At 44.1% G+C, this 17778-nt stretch overlaps 2 protein-coding genes across 3 annotated transcripts in view; both read right to left on the bottom strand.

Annotated features, from left to right (window-relative positions):
• The window catches only part of LOC134803249 (interleukin enhancer-binding factor 2 homolog), a 143552-nt gene that overhangs the window by 19714 nt on the left and 106060 nt on the right, over nt 1–17778 (bottom strand). The window lies entirely within an intron of this gene.
• Nucleotides 817–17778, bottom strand: LOC134803238 (serine/threonine-protein kinase 10). The gene is made up of 19 exons (XM_063775935.1): nt 17636–17778; nt 16897–17027; nt 16338–16517; nt 15364–15507; nt 12714–12795; nt 11972–12135; nt 11494–11661; nt 9197–9574; nt 8418–8636; nt 7830–7971; nt 6832–6941; nt 6420–6529; nt 5646–5774; nt 5042–5143; nt 4189–4291; nt 3752–3909; nt 2114–2321; nt 1628–1831; nt 817–975 (listed from the first exon to the last, which is right to left on the bottom strand). The coding sequence occupies exons 1-19, from the start codon at nt 17733–17735 to the stop codon at nt 817–819; spliced, it is 2991 nt and encodes a 996-aa protein (XP_063632005.1). The 5' UTR covers nt 17736–17778.

The raw sequence follows: 17778 nt of genomic DNA, 5'->3' as shown, positions 1-17778 counted from the left end.
TTTTCCTGTTGTAAAAAGAGCTCGCAAATTTCTCATATAAACCCTGACCCAACTAACAAAACCTGAAAATGGGCAGTTGGTGTGCGAGATAGTATATACATGTCAGCTATGGGACACATTAATTAATTATTTAACAGTTGTCAAACAGCATGAAAATTTTACCTCACGAAAGCTTCGCACGCACGATCGTCCCCTTTAACGTCCTTTACACATGGTTATTGAAGGTCGCTTGGCCAGCTGGTGTCGCTCGTGGATCTGTTTCTCATCGATGAGATCATTGTACCCTAGCCACTGTACCACTATATGTGAATCCTACCTCTTGATCTGTTCGAGTTCCTTGTCGTGTCGGACTAGCATCTGGTGTCGCCGCAGCAGGAACTCCTCCTTGAGCTGTCGCTTGGCCAGCTGGTGTCGCTCGTGGATCTGTTTCTCATCGGTGAGATCATTGTACCCTAGCCACTGTACCACTATATGTGAATCCTACCTCTTGATCTGTTCGAGTTCCTTGTCGTGTCGGACTAGCATCTGGTGTCGCCGCAGCAGGAACTCCTCCTTGAGCTGTCGCTTGGCCAGCTGGTGTCGCTCGTGGATCTGTTTCTCATCGGTGAGATCATTGTATCCTAGCCACTGTACCACTATATGTGAATCCTACCTCTTGATCTGTTCGAGTTCCTTGTCGTGTCGGACTAGCATCTGGTGTCGCCGCAGCAGGAACTCCTCCTTGAGCTGTCGCTTGGCCAGCTGGTGTCGCTCGTGGATCTGTTTCTCATCGGTGAGATCATTGTATCCTAGCCACTGTACCACTATATGTGAATCCTACCTCTTGATCTGTTCGAGTTCCTTGTCGTGTCGGACTAGCATCTGGTGTCGCCGCAGCAGGAACTCCTCCTTGAGCTGTCGCTTGGCCAGCTGGTGTCGCTCGTGGATCTGTTTCTCCTCCAACTCCCACAGGGCGGCTTCGCGGGTTCGCATTATCTGAGGGAAATTATATTAGTTAATAATTACTTTTCAAATTTCTGGTGTAGCTTTGCTTAACCGTTTAGTAAGTACCCATGCTAGTATTTTAAGTTGGTATTCCATCTGTCCAATTTCTTGGTCGAATGTGTATTTGCTTCTCTCATTTTGCTTAATGAGAGAGTGAGATGCAATACACATTGGACATAGAAATTGGACAGGTGGAATACCACTCTTAGGGAGCGTGCGTAAATGTAGAGAGACAGACAGGGACGCATATTTCTTACCCCATTTTTTTGCGTGAAAAATACCGTCACTTTAACCGATTATTGAATTACAACTCCTATGGAAATTGCAATAAGATTCAAAATGAACAAATGGAAAAATAATTTTCCACTTCTTGTGTGGTCCTTCTACCACAGAATAAGTAATTACTGAGTGCCGGTGAGGCGAGCGCTACAGAACCAGTCTAAAACGTGCAATTGAGATGCGTAACAAAGGCGCGTTATCGGAGAGCGCACCTACACTGGTTTTTTGAGCGTTGGACTAGCCCGCGCTCAGGTGCCAATTAGAATTAATAACGACCCTTTTTTTGCAGGTAATGGCACGTGCGTCTTAACAATATACAAAGGATTAGTTCTGAGCCAGCTACAAATCTAACGATTATACACACCTGTTGCCGCTGCTGCAGGTACTGCGTGTCTGTGAGCGCCTGCCGCTCGCGGTGGTGCTCGTGCATGCGCCGCAGCAGCGCGTCGCCGGCCTCCGCGAGCGAAGCCACGAACGAGCGCTCGCGCTCCGCGTGCTCGGCGTCGAGCCGCGCGCGCCGCTGTCTGTACGCGTCTTTACGACGGTCCTTTGATACTAGCTCCACTTCCTGAGGACAAAGAATAAGGGAATTAAAACTTAAGCACATGATACGAACATGAAATGAATGCGAAAAAGTCTCCCCCCTGTCATATAATAACTAAGATAAAGACTTGTTAATATTGATGTAGAATGTATGCACGGACACTCAGCGGCGACCAGTAGATCGACACGAACATAAACAAACGACCACGGAATTCTACTTGCTACGATCCTGACATACCTCTTTCGCTCCCTCACTTCACTTACATAACATTCCTCATACACGCCCAAAACTCTAGTAAGTTAATACCTGTTTGAGCAGCCGCAGCTCCTGTTTGAGCTGGTCCCGGAAGTGGCGGAGGTCCCGCTCGTGCTCGGCCCGCAGCCTCTTGGCGGCCTGGCGGAGCTCGGCCTCGAGCTGCTGCTCGGCGCGCTCGGCGGCGGCGCGCTGCGCTCGCGCGAGCGTCTCGAGGTCTGTCTCGTGCGCTCGAGCTAGTGACGCCAGCTCCGCTTCGAATCTAAAACAAAACATTAAACATTCTAATACTGAGTAAAATTGCAGAAACGCTTTTAAAAGTTAAACTATAAAACTGGCATAATGAAAATAGATTTTTTTTTACCTGTAAATAAAGTTAGAAACTCGAACTTAATTTCGGGTAACGACGCTGCTGGATTAAACAAGTCGCTGGCCCAATATTACAGGGTTCTATGTTTCACTTTTATCAAACTTATATTTGAACATTGTCATAGTGACATTAAGTCGAATTTCAACTATCTTGAAAATGTAACAGAACTTTGTAATATTGAGCCAGCGAAGTATCGTTACCCGCGGACGCGCACTTTACCATATCAGAAATTGGCGCATGTGGTAAAACTACCAACCAATTTTTAATAATCCTTGGCTCGTGACATGGTAAGCAAATAATTAATCTCAGACAAGTCTAGTAAGCTTTGCAGTCTAGTTAGCACATTCAGAGCCAAGAACCCGTGTACTATATGCCTAAGTTAACATATTAACAGTAACTATACGTTACTGTCTGCAACATAAATATGCGACGCACGTAATTGTATAAATAGCATGTAAGCAATAATAGCCTATAAATATGTTATGTTTAGATTTACTTGCTCTCTCTATACTTGGATACCGAGAATATAACACATCTTCGGTAATGTCTCGTTTCACTTGATCTCCATTCGACCCTCCAACTACCAACTCATCAGATGGCGACCCTGCCAGGATACCCAATCATAGATTTGGAATTACTTGCCATAGTTTGGTCGACAAGACATTTTAGACCCTATCTCTTTGGGAAAAGGTTTAAAATTGTCACCGACCATAAACCATTGATTTATCTTTTTGGAATGACTGATCCCTCGAGTAGATTAACCAAATTTAGGTTGTATTTAGAAGAATTCATCAGACCCGAATGTCGGGTACATTGTTCGTATCGTAGCGACTACGCGCTCTATAAGACGAAGACGTGGCTACGCGCTACGAGCGTTACCCGTAGCACTTAGTGGCAATGAATGTGTTAACATATACTTACAGAATGCAGACGGAATGGACAGTTGCGTTTACTAGAGCGGTGCTTTTAAAAGGCCGAGGTGCGAACGAGTCCTCACTGCACATTCACAACTAAATACCTCTCCAAGGCTTTAGCTCGCTCACCAGGCTTAATGTATGACTCACCGCTTGTCCTGCTGCTCGCGCAGAGGAGGTGCTAGCGAGTACTCACTGCACACTCACAGCTAAATACCTCTCCAAGGCTTTAGCTCGCTCACCAGGCTTAATGTTTGACTCACCGCTTGTCCTGCTGCTCGCGCAGCTGCTGCTCCTTGGCGCTGAGGTCCTGGAACTGCTTCTGCTCCTGCTCCTACAGCATCTTGATCTCCCAGCTCCCGCCTGCGCCTGCCCAAGTGGCCGAGCCAGGCGAGGTTGTACACTCACCGCTTGTCCTGCTGCTCGCGCAGCTGCTGCTCCTTGGCGCTGAGGTCCTGGAACTGTTTCTGCTCCTGCTTCTGCAGCATCTTGATCTCGCGCAGCTCCTGCTTGCGAAGCGCGTGGTCGTCCCAGGTGCGCCCGCTTTCCTCGTCGCCCCATATGACCTGAAAATGGGGGTTTTAAAAATGTCGTTCGACAAATTACTAAATATTAGTCTAGCTAGCAGTTTTGTCAATATGTATCATTAGCATAACCGACGACTAAATTATGTTCTCGTGTACCATCGCCCACACTGTTAACTGTACATCGGTGGGCCTTATGCCTTTTGTAATAAGTCTACAGATGTACAGTTAGGCGTGTTGCTGTTTGTACGCTCAAACTTTCTAGCACAGACTGAACCCTGCTTTTATGATTGACAAGGCAATATATATAGTTTCACTTACTTTGGAAGTGGTGGTGGTGACCATCACGCCATCTATCTCGAACTTTCTCGTGCGTTTCCTCGTCTTCTTCTTGAGGTTAGCCATGTGGATGTCTTCTTTCGACCTAAACACACAAATCTCACTGTAAAATAGTTCTAAATACGTCAACATAAAGATCCTTTACAATTTCTGGATAAGACTACTGTGTATAATAAAACCAACACACATTCACGAACTAAATTACGCGGTTAGCTTAGCACACAGATGACGTCGCGCCAGTATGTGCGCGAGACAGTATTATGCACGTATAATATAGCGATGTCCCGCTCGCTGATCGGATCCGCATCTAATGTGAAGACCGCCTTATGACTCATTAGCAGAGGGTGGAATTGCTCATGGCAAAAATCAAACGTCAATGGAGTTGAAACGTTGAATATTATCGACTATCGAATAAACTGAAATTATATTTACCTAGCGTATCTTTATTTATTTATTAACAAAACTAAACCTCAAATCCGTAAGCAAACAATAATAGACTTCATATGAACATTACGGAATAACATTTAAATAAAAGACAATATAAAACGATAATTTTAAAAACTACTTAACTTAGTACTGCATTATTAAAACTAGCTAGTCAACTAGCTAATCAAAGAGGTTAATGTTAAAGTCAGAAATGTAAAAGGTGACTGAACTTATCGACAGCTGAAAAAGTCGATAAATTCAACGTTCCAACTCTATTGACGTTTGATTTTTGCCATGAGCAATTCCGCCCTCTGCTCATTAGCATTACGGGCATGTATGAAAAGACCTTAACATTCTAATAGTGTAGATTTGTAGAACAATGACACTAAACAGGTATGAAGTACCATACCTTTGTATCCTGTTGTTGGGCTGTCCATCCTGGTTCTTTCTCCGGAGCACCACATGTTCTTCTTGGTTGCCATTCTCTAGGACTTGGCTGTCTTGGTTCACTCTGGAAAATGGCCACAAGATCAGTTTGGACTTATACTACGCCACTCGAGTGTCGCGTACAGATCGATTCACAAGAGCTGGCACGAATGGGAAGAATGAGTGAATGAAAATATCTACGTGTGTGTCACATTAACCAATAAAATGGTGGCTCTGATTGTATACAGATGTCACTCACACAATGAAAGTTTCGTTCATTTCATTCTAGCTAGACAAGCCAGCATGCTTGGACATGGACATGTAGCTAGTGCACGTTGATGCACTTTTTTAGCTTATATGCATAGTATCGGCTACTCAATCGTGATGTGATGATATCCTGTTATCCCTCATCAGGGACATAGGGCTCTAGGGCATCGTGATGTACCAGCGCGTATCATTAGCGCAAGTAACCCGCACGAATTACATAGTCCATGTTTTTGATTATTCACATGTGATGTGCGTGTGGAAGCACCTTTCTCTGCTGCACCACACAGTGATACCTTACTAGTCAGTGTACATGTACATACATGATGCCGTTGTTGGGGTTGGAGTATCGGCGCGAGTCGTGCGAGTGCGAGGTGGCGAGCGAGTCCGCGTCGGCGCCTCGTCGGGACCCTTCTGACGCCACCGACCCGCTGTCCGACTGCGATCTCCTGCTGGAAAACGATTATACTTGTAAATTACTACTTATCAAGAACACTAACCTAACGGCATTAACTTAGGGCACAGAATAAATAATAGTACTAGGTACAGAAGACTCACTCTCTAACAAAATGCGTCTGTTACGATCAGGACAGATTTGGCCGCTAGGTGGCGACAGCGCCACGCGCGGCTTATAGCTAGCCACCAAAATTGGTGTGGAACGGATGTACTTTTAGCTACCTGTAGCAAAGCGACGAAATCGCGGAGTGAGCCACGCCTGCTTAGGGTTAGTACCCATCACCTCAGGGGGCATCCATTATTTACATCTCAGATTTCGGTGAATATTCGATTCCCTCTCTCCGTCTAGGCGTTTAACCTAACGTAAATAATGGATGCGTAATGGTTGCCTACCCATGAGTGTGTAGGATATTTGCTGAATAACTTAACCCTTTTCCAGGCCGCATCGGCTTTTTAATAAATCCAAATATACTCCAATTAATCCATGTTTGATGATTCATTCGAAGAAAAGTCACATTTCCCGAAAGATGTAATTTGAACTTTAATTCGGACTACTAAAGTTGAAATTCAGTTGGCGCGTATGTGGTCGATAAATCGTACTATGCCTGGAAGGGATGATAAAGATGTAAATATAGACTAACCTCTCGAAACTGTCGGGGCTGAGGCGCGCCACGCGCGACACGGGCGCGGCCGAGTCGCGCACGCGCGGCTCCTCGCTGCCCACCGTCACCACCGACACATGCGATGTATCCTGAAAACACATGTCATATTAATACACACCTTATAAAACCAAGTCCCTTGCCGCGTCTGTCTGTGTGTATTATGTTCGCGATAAACTCAAAAACTACTGAACGGATTTTCATGCGGTTTTCACCTATCAATAGAGTGATTCTTGAGGAAGGAGGTGTTAATTTCATTAATTTGTTAAGGTTTTGTGTAACCCGTGCGAAGCCGGAGCGGGTCGCTAGTTAATATATATATTAAGTTTCATTACAGACTACTATGACTCAACTTTGAGTAAAATTTATTTAGGGTTAACTAGGAAATACATACGTTGATATTGACATTGTTGACGCTGTCGTCGAAGACGCCCGAGTCGCCGGCGGCGCCGGGGCTCAGTATCAGCACCTCGCTGCTGTCCAACCGGCGGCCTCGAGTTTTCTCTGCAAATAAAATAGAATGATATCATTTACAGTCCGCGGCGCACTTGCAAGTTTAAAATTGAATCTCGACGCCCTAACCTACCTAGTCTATGATAAATGGATAGGTACATGGTGAGTGGCGAGGATTACCTTACGGCGCCCCTCATTACTGTCTACAGCGCAGCAGGGTGCCGCAACGAACAGTTTGGGAACTCCTGATATGTGCTCTAAGCAGTTAATCTGCCGCTCTTCATAAAAGTTTAGAAAGATTTGCACTATACCTTTGGCCTACTGTCGAGTAGATGGCCTTAATTTCAATATTTAACAAATTTACACATAACACCATGAATCTAGGATGTAACTGGATCTGGCATGAGGGGTGGGGGGAAATGACCGAACGGGATAGTCTTATGTATCTTTCAGTAGGAGTAGCAGCGAAAGCGCTAATATTGTTTGTCCTTGTCAGTTTCACATATTTTTTGTTCCCCACCGTAAATTTAGTATGGATTATGGTGGGCAACAAATAAATTCGACCAATCATAGTGTCGCATTGCGTATGTTTTGTCCCTCACGGAGGCACGCGTATACCACTTCTATAGGATCCTACCTTCTATGCATAACACAGTGAAAGAATAAGAAACAAAGTCAAATGGCGTTCTAACAGTTATAATCATCTGTCGAAAGATGGCAGTAAATGTACTGTGGCTACATAATTTACCATGACAGTAACTCTCTATACACTCTATTCTCTTTGTTATGAGCAAGCACTCTATAACGACATTATGAATCCACCTACTTTTAATGAGTTTTTGTTGATATTAAAATAGTTGAAAGAGCATGACCGATACCCATGAGCTAAATTTTTAGTGTATTTACGTAAATTGTGTTTCATGATCACTGCTCAGTTACCTGTATAAGAGTTGGTGCAGTCGAGCGAGTCGAGCGACGAGGGAGCGAAGCAGTCGTCGTCGGACGACGAGCCGGCGCCCACGATTACGACCTCGTCGGCGATGGGCGGCGTCGTCGAGATCGTTACCGCGTTGGGCGGGAGCTGCAAACATGTTATTGTGAGATTAATCAAGCAAAAATTATCATAGTAATATTAGTTAATAATAAACACCATTATGACGTATAACGAGGTGGTTGAACGGCCCAGCCACGACGTCGCGCGGCGGCGGCAGCGACGAGCGGCGGCCGTAGGTTGTGGTTGCCGCCGCCGCCGGTCGCGCAATGTCGTGGCCGGGCAGGAACAAATGCAAACAATATATGAGGAGCCTCACTGGTCTGTTCAAATCCCTTGAAAACTTGGGAAGTTGGCACGCTACTGAGGTCATACACTAACCCGCCGAGAGCCATGTGACATGTACGCTCCGATCGTGCACGATTGACGCGGAGAGGCGACCGCAATGCATTGGTTGAAGCAAATTTATGTCGGTTGGCGTCAGCTTCAAGAGTATATAATGGCTGAGGCGTAAAAAATACTGTTGAAGTACTCACGGGAGCGTTGGCGGCCAGCACGGGCGGGTGCGTGGTGGTGACGGTGACGAGGCCGGCGGGCGTGGCGGCCAGCGAGTTGGGCTCCACCGGCTCCACCACCAGCGACACGCGCTCGCTCACGGCCACCAGCACCGGCGTGGCCACCGTCACCACCTGCTGGGCGACGGCGGGGACCGGCGGCGCCACAGGCTTGTGGACCGGCTCTTTGGGTTGTGGTGGCTGAAAAAAAAAACAGATTGGTTTCTAATATTTTCACAAGATAAAGTACATAAAACGATTTGCATCAAATTCTGACTAGAGAAATTAATTATTTGAACTCTAAAGACGTAAAATGACGCGCGTGGCTACAATCCAATATCAACCCTCGGCTAAGTCCGCACTGACAGGCGTCTAGAGCCAGTGGGGAGACACTCCTCCTTTCGGGCAAACTCGGCTCCATTCGGCTCAGCATTGCTCAGAGCAATTATTAGGGTTGGCACAACTTGACATGCTTTTGCGTGAACGACTACAGATAAGGAAAAGACTTGACTTTTGACAACCCTAAATAGACGAAAGGGATAGTGCCATAGTGAAAGGGATTGCATAATTCGTCCCTGAATCGCTGTCCAACCTCGGTTTCGTAGGAAGTGTCCTTTCTGTACAGTACTACTATTATTTATTCTGTGCTAGAGCCTAACTTAATATAATTTCAATACGCTGTGACGTTGAATGCATGATTTCAACAAACTATGAATCGTATTTCACAAATATAAAAATAAGTAAAACATCATAAAACTCACCGTAACGGGCCTAATTTCAACAGCATTCGTCTCTATACTCTTACTCTCTTCCCTCTGCCGTTCTCTGCTCTTCTCTCCTCTCTCTTCCCTAGTTCTATTCTCAATCTCTACAACCGCCTTCTCTACTGAATTCGTTCTAGAATACTTCTTCCCTTCGCTGGAATCTGTCCTGATGTACTTCTTTCCTTCTGTGCTGGAATTGCTGACTATGGAACTGGGTCTGCTCTTAACTCTAACGTCTTTTTCTATGGAATTCTGCTGTTCTGTTCTGGGTGGTTCTTTCTCTGGGCTCGGCTCGGGCTTCGGTTTGTCTTTTGTGTCTTTTTTCTCTGGTGTTTTGTGTTTTTCTTCTACCACTTTCTCCGCTTCTCGACACACCTAAAAAGATGAAATTGTTTAGCATAAATATTAACGGCTACCCGCGGTTTTCATTGACTTTTGACAAGTTTTGTATCGTATGTTGTACATTTGCAGTACATATAGAATTATAAGATAAACGGCTATCGGTTCTTCAATCTTTTATCTCAATTCTTGTCTGCCGGATTTTTAAAGAAATAAATACTTTTTTTTTAAACACTTTTTTGTAACTAGATTGCTGTGAATGATCTTACATATACGAAGTCTACATATTTGGGTTCGTCTTTGACGTCTCGAAAAACGTGTCCGGGATTTTAATTTGAAACTAATTAACACAAAAGTTATGGCCAGAAAACCAGTTTTTTGGCCTAAAGTTGTTCAACTTTGATGCCAAATATCTCGTTGAAGTAATATGGGATACTATATTGCTTAAAGCCGTTGTTGTTAGTATATAAGCTACAAAAAATATTAAAAATTAAGGTCTTCAGATTGAGGGTCATTGGCGTAAGGGAGTCTTTAAAGGACTTTTCGATGAGTGACTGTAGGATGCAGATTGACAAACTGACTGTATTTATGTTTCTATTAGATTACATTCCATGTTAACCCTTGGGACGCCTAGTGCCATACCCGTACCAGTCCTGTCAACTGCCGGAGGGTCTTCAATTTTTGTACCCGTCAACTGCCTAGTCCCAGATCTGTACAAACTGTCTCAACTGCCTTGTGTCTTATCAGTCACCAAATTTATTGTATTATATTTTTACAATTTTAAGATCTAAACACTTACAAATAGAGTTTTATATCATTTGCACTATAGCACTTGCATTTATCGCGGCAGTTGACGGGTGCACGTACGCGAGCCTATCCGGCATTTGAGGGGGATGGGATGGATCCGGCACTAGGCATCTGACGGGTACAAGTATGTATGTCGGTTCGGCGTTCCAGGGGTTAAACGACAACCCTAACAGTAGCGAGTAGTTATATATTGAATGTAACTATTTTACAGGAGGTTTAAGTACGACTCAAACTAATTGAGACCCGACTGCAACCTTTTTGAGTCCTACATAATGTGGCGGTATTAGGTTCGGTTGCACCAAACTGTTCGTATCGTTAAAGAGTTCGCTAACTTTTTATGTATGGAAAGTTTCATAGTAAAGCACTGGGGCGCGCCGGCTGACGTTGAATGTGGTTGGTGCAACTGGCCCTTAAAGTAGCAGGGTTTTCTGTTTCTGGTAGGTCATGGTCTAATAAAACATGGTCTTCCATTCCCAGAGTGACACGGGCCTACGTCACAATAACATTGCCACTTTATTTCAACATAACATGTTACATGGGTACATTATACCTATGGTTAATAAGTTTATAATTTTATAATTTTTATTTATATGTATTTTAGCTTAAATTTTACAATAACACATCATTTTTAATTACTCGTTAGCAATATCTTCCGATTCACGAAAGAAATTTCAGACTTTCGGGTAATTCTGTTTATACTACTGGCAACACAGGATAGCGCTGTGCACATTTGACAATTCGGATCTAGATAACTTCATGCCCTGACCGTCATCCTTGTCGAACGCGTGTTAATTGTTATTTCCTTCTCGCTCAGTGTCAGCAGTCGCAGTGTTTTCCAAACTTTTCACGTCGTAAGCTTGGTAATTAATGTGTAACTGTGAATTAGTTTTTTAAACGTTTGTCTTGTATAGATAAATAAAGTTTAATTTAATACATTAGATTTGTTTTATTTTACTATGTTTCTACATGAATAACTTAAAATTAATGCCGTTAAAATAATTTTCACCGTTGGTTAAAATTCTCCCACATTTCAAAGTTTGAGAACCTGTAAACAGCATGATGACGTAGGCGCGTGTCAGTTAGGTCATACGCGAATCTCGGAATGGAGTACCAGGCGGAGTATATTATTATACCATGTGGTAGGTTACCTGATCGACTAGCAGCTCGCCGGCGGCGCGCTGCGGCGGCGGCGGCGCGGGGGGCTTGCGGGGCGCGGCGGGGGCGGTGGTAGCGGGGGTGGTAGCGGCGGGCGCGGGGGAGGCGGGCGGGGACGCGCCCGGCGGTAAAGGCGCGGGGCCTTTTTCCTTCTTTGGGGCCTGGCGAATAAACAACTCAATGTTGAAATTTTGTTGAAAGGAAGTGTCCAAGTGAATTTGGCTTGTGGTGATTTGAAGATAAAGTAACCTGTAGGGCTAAGATGGTCAGCTCTTTATCATTTGTCAACATGCCCGTTACATTTTAACCAATAGTTAAGTGCGAAAGTGACGCATGGCATGACAAGTGATAAAAACGCGACCATGATACCGCTTCTGGAATAGTAGTTCTTGATCACATCTAAGAAATTTAGACCCTCGAATCCAGAGAACGCCAACACATTTCGGGTGTTACGGTTGGTAGTTTACTCACAGGTTTCCTGTCAGCGGGCACGTGGTCGTCGGTGTGGGGCCGCTTGGCGGCGGCGGCGGGCGGCGCGGGCGCGGGGGGAGCGGGCGCGGCGGCGCGGGGGGAGGGCGGCGCGGGCGCGGCGGCGGGGACGGGCGTCGCGCCGGCCGTCGGCTCTTGCTCGGACACTGCAATGGAGAGTCACTTGAAACGGAGCCGACATTAAGATTGTATACAGAAGATTCGACTCTCTGATCAAAAAGTGTAAAAAAAAAAACAACGGGTTGCACCCCGGGAGTGCCGGCAGGTGAAAACTCGATGACATTGTAACAGTTTTTCGATCAGGTCACGTGTCCACTGTCCGTCTTACGAAGAGTCTTACGCTGTCGCGAGTTTAACATTTTTTCCCCATCACAAAAAGTGCACAGCGCCACTAAAGAAGTTTTCACTTCAAAAAACCGGAACACTGCATTTCGTATTGATTATGAAATTAACAACATACTTTGTCAAATTAGAAAAAAATGATTTCACACACTTATGGCGTTATTCATAAACGCGATAATGGCCTGAATTAGCTATTGATAGTTTGTCTTTATCTATCATTTTGACTTATGTATTTGTAAGAAAGAGGTAACACATAATTAAATCAAGCCCGTAAAGTTTTATGAATAAAGGGCTTAATCTTGAAGATATGGTAACAACCTGCAAAAATGGCACTAAACAAGCAATATCGTTATCCCTAGATAAAACAAAGTTTAGTAATTACTTTTGACGTCCGGCGTTTCCGCCGACCGCACCGAGGTCGAGTCATCTTCCATCTCCATATGCATCTGAGAGCTGCGATGTTCCTATAACACACACAAAAAAACGTTGTTATTATAAAGATACTATATTACCCGCTATTGTAATTCTAACTCTATTCTATAAGCGGTAAAGTTGTTATCTGTATGGAATCTTTTGTTGTTAATGCTTTTTATTATGCACACGTAATTAGCGGTTTTGTTTAGAAAACAATGCTATTCATCGGCAGGTTGTGAGGTATTGGAATATCTCAAGTGGATTAGGACATTTTAAAACCGTACGACTATAAATGGCATAACACATTTCGGAATAACCCCCACATCATGCGTACAAAATATGTTTTGTAGTGACTAGTTGCCGCAATATGTTCAAAACTGTACTGCACCATTTAGTCATCAAAATAATTGACACAATTTTATATGTCACTTCGTGGTCTGATATTTTATTACTTAGCGTCACTTACGTCACAGAATGAAAGTACTAGGTACAGAAGGTTCACTCTCTAACAACGCGTCTCTTACGACAGATATGACAGCTAGGTGGCGCAAGCGCGAGCAGGCGTCCGTTCCGAAGCGGTGCGCGGCAACTACTACTGCTAGACACCAAAATTGGTGTGGGCCGCATGTACTTGTAGCGACACGACGAAATAGCGGAGCCGCGCCTGCTTACGTTTGAAATATTAGGGGATAAAATGACTCAATAACAAACCACAAAGTGAATTGAGGCCACTATGTCAGGCGTGGCTCACTCCGCGATTTCGTCGCTTTGCTACAGGTAGCTAAAAGTACATCCGTTCCACACCAATTTTGGGGAATGCCATAAGCCGCGCTGTCGCCACCTAGCGGCCATATCTGTCCTGATCGTAACAGACGCGTTTTGTTAGAGAGTGAGTCTTCTGTACCTAGTTCTATTATTTATTCTGTGACTATGTGTAATAGTATTCCTTTATGTCAATTCACACTCAAGATCAATGAAAACGGGTAATTTTCATACAATATGATCCTTTCTATCGCTCTTGAATGTGTCACGCGAATTTATATCTTATGTACTCAGCATAAGGTTGTACCTTCGACGCAGGCGGAGATTCTCGCGGCTGGGCGTCCGGTTCGCATGCAACGTTGCGACACAAACATCACATTAACGTTATTATGATCGTTACATACAATCATTGTATGTAATTATGATAGGTTAGTATTGGCAAAAAGAATAGATAGTATAGAGGGGTCCTGTCATTGTAAATTTTGTAGTCACTGTAAATTTACTGCCATCTATCGACACACGACTAAAACTCAAAATGAAAACGTATAAAGTTATCAAAAAATGTATATATATGGATAAATGATTTTATTATTTTTATATCATTTTGATCCATGTTCATTCACTGATATCTATGTGTTAAAATTGTTAAATATGAAACGGTGTCGTCACGCCATCTAGCCGAGGATAGGCTAAAGGTGTGTGCGGCATCTATTCGAGAATGACTTTTACTTGAATTCCGAGGCACGTTTTTTCCTTAGACTTTATTCGTCTTATACGAAGTTACATATGTCTTTGGTAGTAGTTAAGAATAGTTTCTAATACAAGGAGATTACAATTATAAATAGATAATGGTGCTATATATTTTAACGATTAGAGGAACCTAAAAACTTTAAAAAAATACCATGGTTCATGAGATACAGCCTGGTGACAGACAGACAGTGGAGTCTTGGTAATAAGGTCCCGTTTTTACCATTTGAGTATGGAACCCTAAAACATGTTTTAGAGTTATCTTCTATTCTACATACAGATAAATAGGCATATGGTGCATTTGTCAAAATTAAATACTAACCAATTCTCTGGTATTGCTCCCTGTTCGGCTTTTGCTTGCCCTTCCTCGACTTAGTCTGTTGCGTGTGAAATTTCACGCATTTCGGTTTAGTCAAGGAAAGCCGATGTTAGTAAGCGTGCGATAGAAGCAGAACACAGTGTTAATATGTTAGTGAAATACAAGTTCTATAATAATTACATTTTTAAATATATGCTATGTATAAATAGAATGGTACAATTAATTATGTAAGTGTTACTAAATACAGTCTAATCATATTATACAGATGTTAAGAGTGATAATGCCGTTATGATTGAAATAAACTGAGATGAAATTCGAAAAAAGAAAACGTTTGTTCAAATTGAACACCGGATTTGGTAATTTACATTTCTTCTCAAACACTTTCCGTCTATAAGATACATTAACAATAATTGTATGTAATCTCTGTCTATACATATGTATTTAAAACTTATGATAGTATTACGGTTATTGAATGATTCTACATTGTCTGTACACGGTGAATACACTGAAAAGCCGGCGACTAAATGAATGTAACAACGTAACGTAAATCGTCCGAGCAATAGAGATACAACAATCATTCGTATGATGGAGTATTTCTTCAATTCAGCCTCCACAAAAGCGACACCCTTGTAAGGCCCACTTGCACCATTCTACTAACCCGGGGTTAACTGGTTAAACCTGGAGCTACCATGGTTACCAGTACAATTTCACACTGGGTTGAAGAGAGATAATAGATACTTGTTACCTCAGAATCATCATCTTTGTAAGAGAGATAATCAATTATAGTTACCTCAGAATCGTCATCCAGCAGCTCCTCCTCGACCACCTCAGCCCGGTACTCGAGTAGCAGGTCCCGGAGAGGCTTAGAGTCCAGGTTGCCGGAGACAAACTCATGCTTGAGCAGCTCGCTGGAGGTTGGCCTCTTTTCAGGGTCCTGGGATCATAGATATTGTGTTAACATAGAAGGTAATTCAAATGATAGCATAGTGGCGACATCTGGATTAATAGTACATTATTGTTAAGGCAGGGAATGTAGCTACTTGAAACTAGCTTGCAAACTGAGAAATAGTTTTAAACAGATAACCTTGGAAATCTATTTCTAACAGAATCCAAGCCCCCTGTATCTTGTAGGACGCGCATCGGCGTCATCTCGTGATAACACAGTTGACCTTAACCAGTGCTTTAGTGATGAAATCGTTGCAGGCGAGGCTGCACTTGCCGGGTTGTTCTATGAGGGTTCATTCAGTGTTTTGAAGGACTCGCATCGGCATTATCTCGAGTTAGAACATTTTATTACCTTGACTAGTGCTTTAAATAGTACCGATCGATCGATTGAGTAGTGATTTAGTATAATAAGATGGACCGATCAAGTTAAAGACTCGTCATCCTCTGTATTCTACACGGTCGTCAGAGACGCGTTGGACAGAAACCGGTGGAGACAGATCATCCGCGCCAGGTGCAACCCTGATACTGACCACGATCCTCAGACATGAGGGACCGACCAAAGAGAGAGAGAGTGCTTTAGTGGTGAAATAGTTGAAGGCGTAGCTCCTCTGGGTCGGCTGCTCTATGGAGGTTCACTCTGTAACTAGTAGGACGCGCGTCGGCATCATTTCTAGACAGAATACTTTACCTTGATTAGGGCTTTAGCGATGAAATCGTTGAAGGTGTGGCTCCACTTACTGGGCTGCTCCAGTGTGGGGGGCTTGCTCCTCGCAAATCTTGAAGGACGCACAAAGGCATCATCTCCAAACAATTGTTTACCTTGACTAGTGCTTTAGCGATGAAATCGTTGAAGGCGTGGCTCCACTTGCTGGGCTGCTCCAGCGTGGGGGGCTCGCTTTTCTGTATTTTGAGCAGGACGCGCATCGGCGTCATCTCGTGGTTTGGTGGCTCCATCTGCGCGAACTCGATCAGGGTGATGCCTAGCGACCATATGTCCACCTGAGGGTACAAATAAAACATGAGTAAAAATAATGACAGCATAGAAGTTGCAACAGTTATTACAGGGTTGAAGCTGAACGAGCTCTAAATAAAAGCCACAGATAGACTAGGGACAATTGTCCCACGACACGTGTCGACAGCGACCTAGGGTGAAGTGGCGCGACGTTGCCGGACTTCGCTCGACATGTCTGGCGGCATCGCGCGCCTTATGACACACACTGGCGACATGTGTCGCGCGATGCCTGCAACGTCACGACACGTGTCGTGGGACAATTGTCCCCTAGTGTATCCCTAGGTTTTTATAGTAACACTTATATCTGGCCATTGGTTTATCTTGTTGCAATAAGGTTTACACAGTTAACTGTGTATGGGTACTGACCTTGAAATCGTAAGGGTTGTCCCGGAACGTCTCACAGAGCACCACTTCGGGCGCCATCCAGTACGGCGTACCGATAAAGGTGTCGTGCTTTTGCAGTGTGGACTTATTCTTCGCCGAGACGCCGAAATCCGCTGTGAAACATATCCTTTTGTTAGTATATCATAACTTTTATAACTAAGACCAGTGACTCGCTCCGGCTTCGCACGGGTTACACAAACCCTTAACAAATTATACACTTAAACCTTCCCCAAGAATCACTCTATTAATAGGTCAAAACCGCATGAAATTCCGTTCAGGAGTTTTTAAGTTTATTGCGAACATACATACATACAAACAGACGCGTCGGGGGACTTTGTTTTATAAGGTCTAGTGATATTAGCAGAAACTGAAATAATGGTCCAATAAATACTCAAATAAATAGCTATGGGCTAAGAATTGGTTGCCGAGTCAGTCGATAACGCCAATGAAACGTGGACCAGCCCCACAGAAAATGGACTAAGTAAAGATTGTAGGAAGACTTGGGGACTGCTGAACTAGTCATATACGGGCAGTTGATAAACCCTTTCATACTGTACTCGTGCTGCTTCTTTCCTTTGGACTCCATTTCCTTGATTGCTGTTCGAAAAATTTACTTTGATGTCGATTTCAGGCAGCGGCAGAACCATGAGGAGGTGTTTACACGATGTCCCCGTTTCCTCTGCCCACAGCGGCGAAGTGTAAATGTAAAGTATGGTGTTACCCAGCTTGACGCCGCCCTGCATGGTGGCGAGCACGTTGCCGGCCTTCAGGTCGCGGTGGATGACGCGCCGCGAGTGTAGGAACTCGAGGCCGCGCGTCATCTCGCGACACACGTAGGCTATCTGCTCTCTGAGGCCCTACAGC

The sequence above is a fragment of the Cydia splendana genome, chromosome 26 (genome assembly GCF_910591565.1).
Source record: "Cydia splendana chromosome 26, ilCydSple1.2, whole genome shotgun sequence".
Taxonomy (NCBI): Eukaryota; Metazoa; Arthropoda; class Insecta; order Lepidoptera; family Tortricidae; genus Cydia; species Cydia splendana.
This window is presented reverse-complemented; position numbering and strand designations above follow the sequence as displayed.

Excerpts from the sequence above, each read along its gene's own strand:
- LOC134803238 (XM_063775935.1), bottom strand. The coding sequence starts at position 17,735 with ATGACGCGCGGCCTCGAGTTCCTACACTCGCGGCGCGTCATCCACCGC. Across the intron at positions 12,796-15,363 it reads TGCTGGATGACGATTCTGAG|GAACATCGCAGCTCTCAGAT; the intron begins GTAACTATAATT and ends TGTGTGTTATAG. Across the intron at positions 3,910-4,188 it reads TCACCACCACCACTTCCAAA|GTCATATGGGGCGACGAGGA; the intron begins GTAAGTGAAACT and ends CCCCATTTTCAG.